The sequence below is a fragment of the Cyberlindnera jadinii genome (assembly GCF_001661405.1).
Source record: "Cyberlindnera jadinii NRRL Y-1542 unplaced genomic scaffold CYBJAscaffold_18, whole genome shotgun sequence".
Taxonomy (NCBI): domain Eukaryota; kingdom Fungi; phylum Ascomycota; class Saccharomycetes; order Phaffomycetales; family Wickerhamomycetaceae; genus Williopsis; species Williopsis jadinii.
Window position 1 is genome coordinate 191,812 of NW_017963669.1, and position 1,295 is coordinate 193,106.

At 45.7% G+C, this 1,295-nt stretch overlaps 1 protein-coding gene across 1 annotated transcript in view; it reads right to left on the bottom strand.

The window, feature by feature from the left end:
• Nucleotides 1-1,295, bottom strand: part of CYBJADRAFT_186846 (uncharacterized protein) — a gene marked incomplete at its 3' end in the record, with an annotated part of 4,130 nt that overhangs the window by 1,405 nt on the left and 1,430 nt on the right. Inside the window, exon 2 of the mRNA XM_020217234.1 lies at nucleotides 18-209. Coding sequence (XP_020068381.1) covers nucleotides 18-209 — 192 coding nt within the window. The remainder of the gene's footprint in view (nucleotides 1-17; nucleotides 210-1,295) is intronic.

Here is a 1,295-nt window from a genome sequence, read left to right on the forward strand (position 1 = left end):
CATTGATAGTGCTGTAGCTGGAACAAGTACAAACTCCATTATTAGTGTTTGCGGCTTGACTGGTTGTCGTGGTTGTTCCCTTGGAGGATGTTGAAGAAGTCAATGAAGTAGAAGTTGTGGACGTAGTACCCTTACTTGTGGTTGACGTAGTACCTTTTCCAGCCAACGTAGTTGTTCCATCACTACCACTACCGCCACAGTAAGCAGACCAGCCATAGTTAGGAGCATCAACTTGACCACTGCAGCCAGTCATGTAATCGTAAGACTGTCCGTACGTCCAGTTCTTACATTCACTCTGGTCCGTGACTCCAGCAGTACACCAGTCATACTGAATCTGGAAGCATGGCATCACAACTTTACCGTTAGAATCAGCAGTAAGTGTCAAGGAAACAGTTGCCTCCCAGTTACCAGGATCAGTGATCAAATAGACCTTCGAGTTTCTAGAGTAAAGAAGCTTGTAAACGTTACCAATGATTTTCAGTTCACTCAATGAGAATAGAGACATGGAATCGTCAGATGAAAACTTGATAGTAACGTCATAGTTATCACCTCCTGTCCACTTAGCACTGGAAACAACAATGTCAGCAAGAGGGAAGTTCGCATTGTTGGCATGAGTGGTCAGATCCAGTCCTGAACATTGAGGAGAACAAACACCAACAGAAGTTGTACTAGACGTCGTAGCTCCTGGAGCCAAAGTAGTAGTGCCAGAAGACAAATGAGAGCCTACCAAAGTACCTTCAGATGATACAGATGGAACTGCGGCATTGGTAGACTCACTGATAGCAGAGGATGTAGCAATAATGGACAAAGAATCTCCAGTGTAAGCTGATGTTGGATCACTTTGTACTGGTGTTGTTGAAGAGCTGGAGGCTTTTGGAACAGAAACAGGACTGCTAGAAGTTGTGCCTGCAGGAGCCAGCGTGGTGGTCTGACTAGTAATAGCAGAGGGTGATGATGCAACAGATGATGTTCTAATACTAGAAGAAGAAGTAGTGGTCACAGCCGAAACTGTAGTCTGGCTACTACTGGCCTTGCTGCTAGTAGCGCTAGTCCCGGCTGCTGCAGAAGCTGTACAGAGAGGACTAGTAGAAGTACCTGGAACACACTGTGCGTAGTACTCATTCTGAGTAGAACAGTAGTAACCCTCCGCACATGCATAACAGCCATTGTTCATCGAACCACCACCACATTGGCCATAGGCATTGATAGTGCTGTAGCTGGAACAAGTACAAACTCCATTATTAGTGTTTGCGGCTTGACTGGTTGTCGTGGTTGTTCCCTTGGAGGATGTTGAA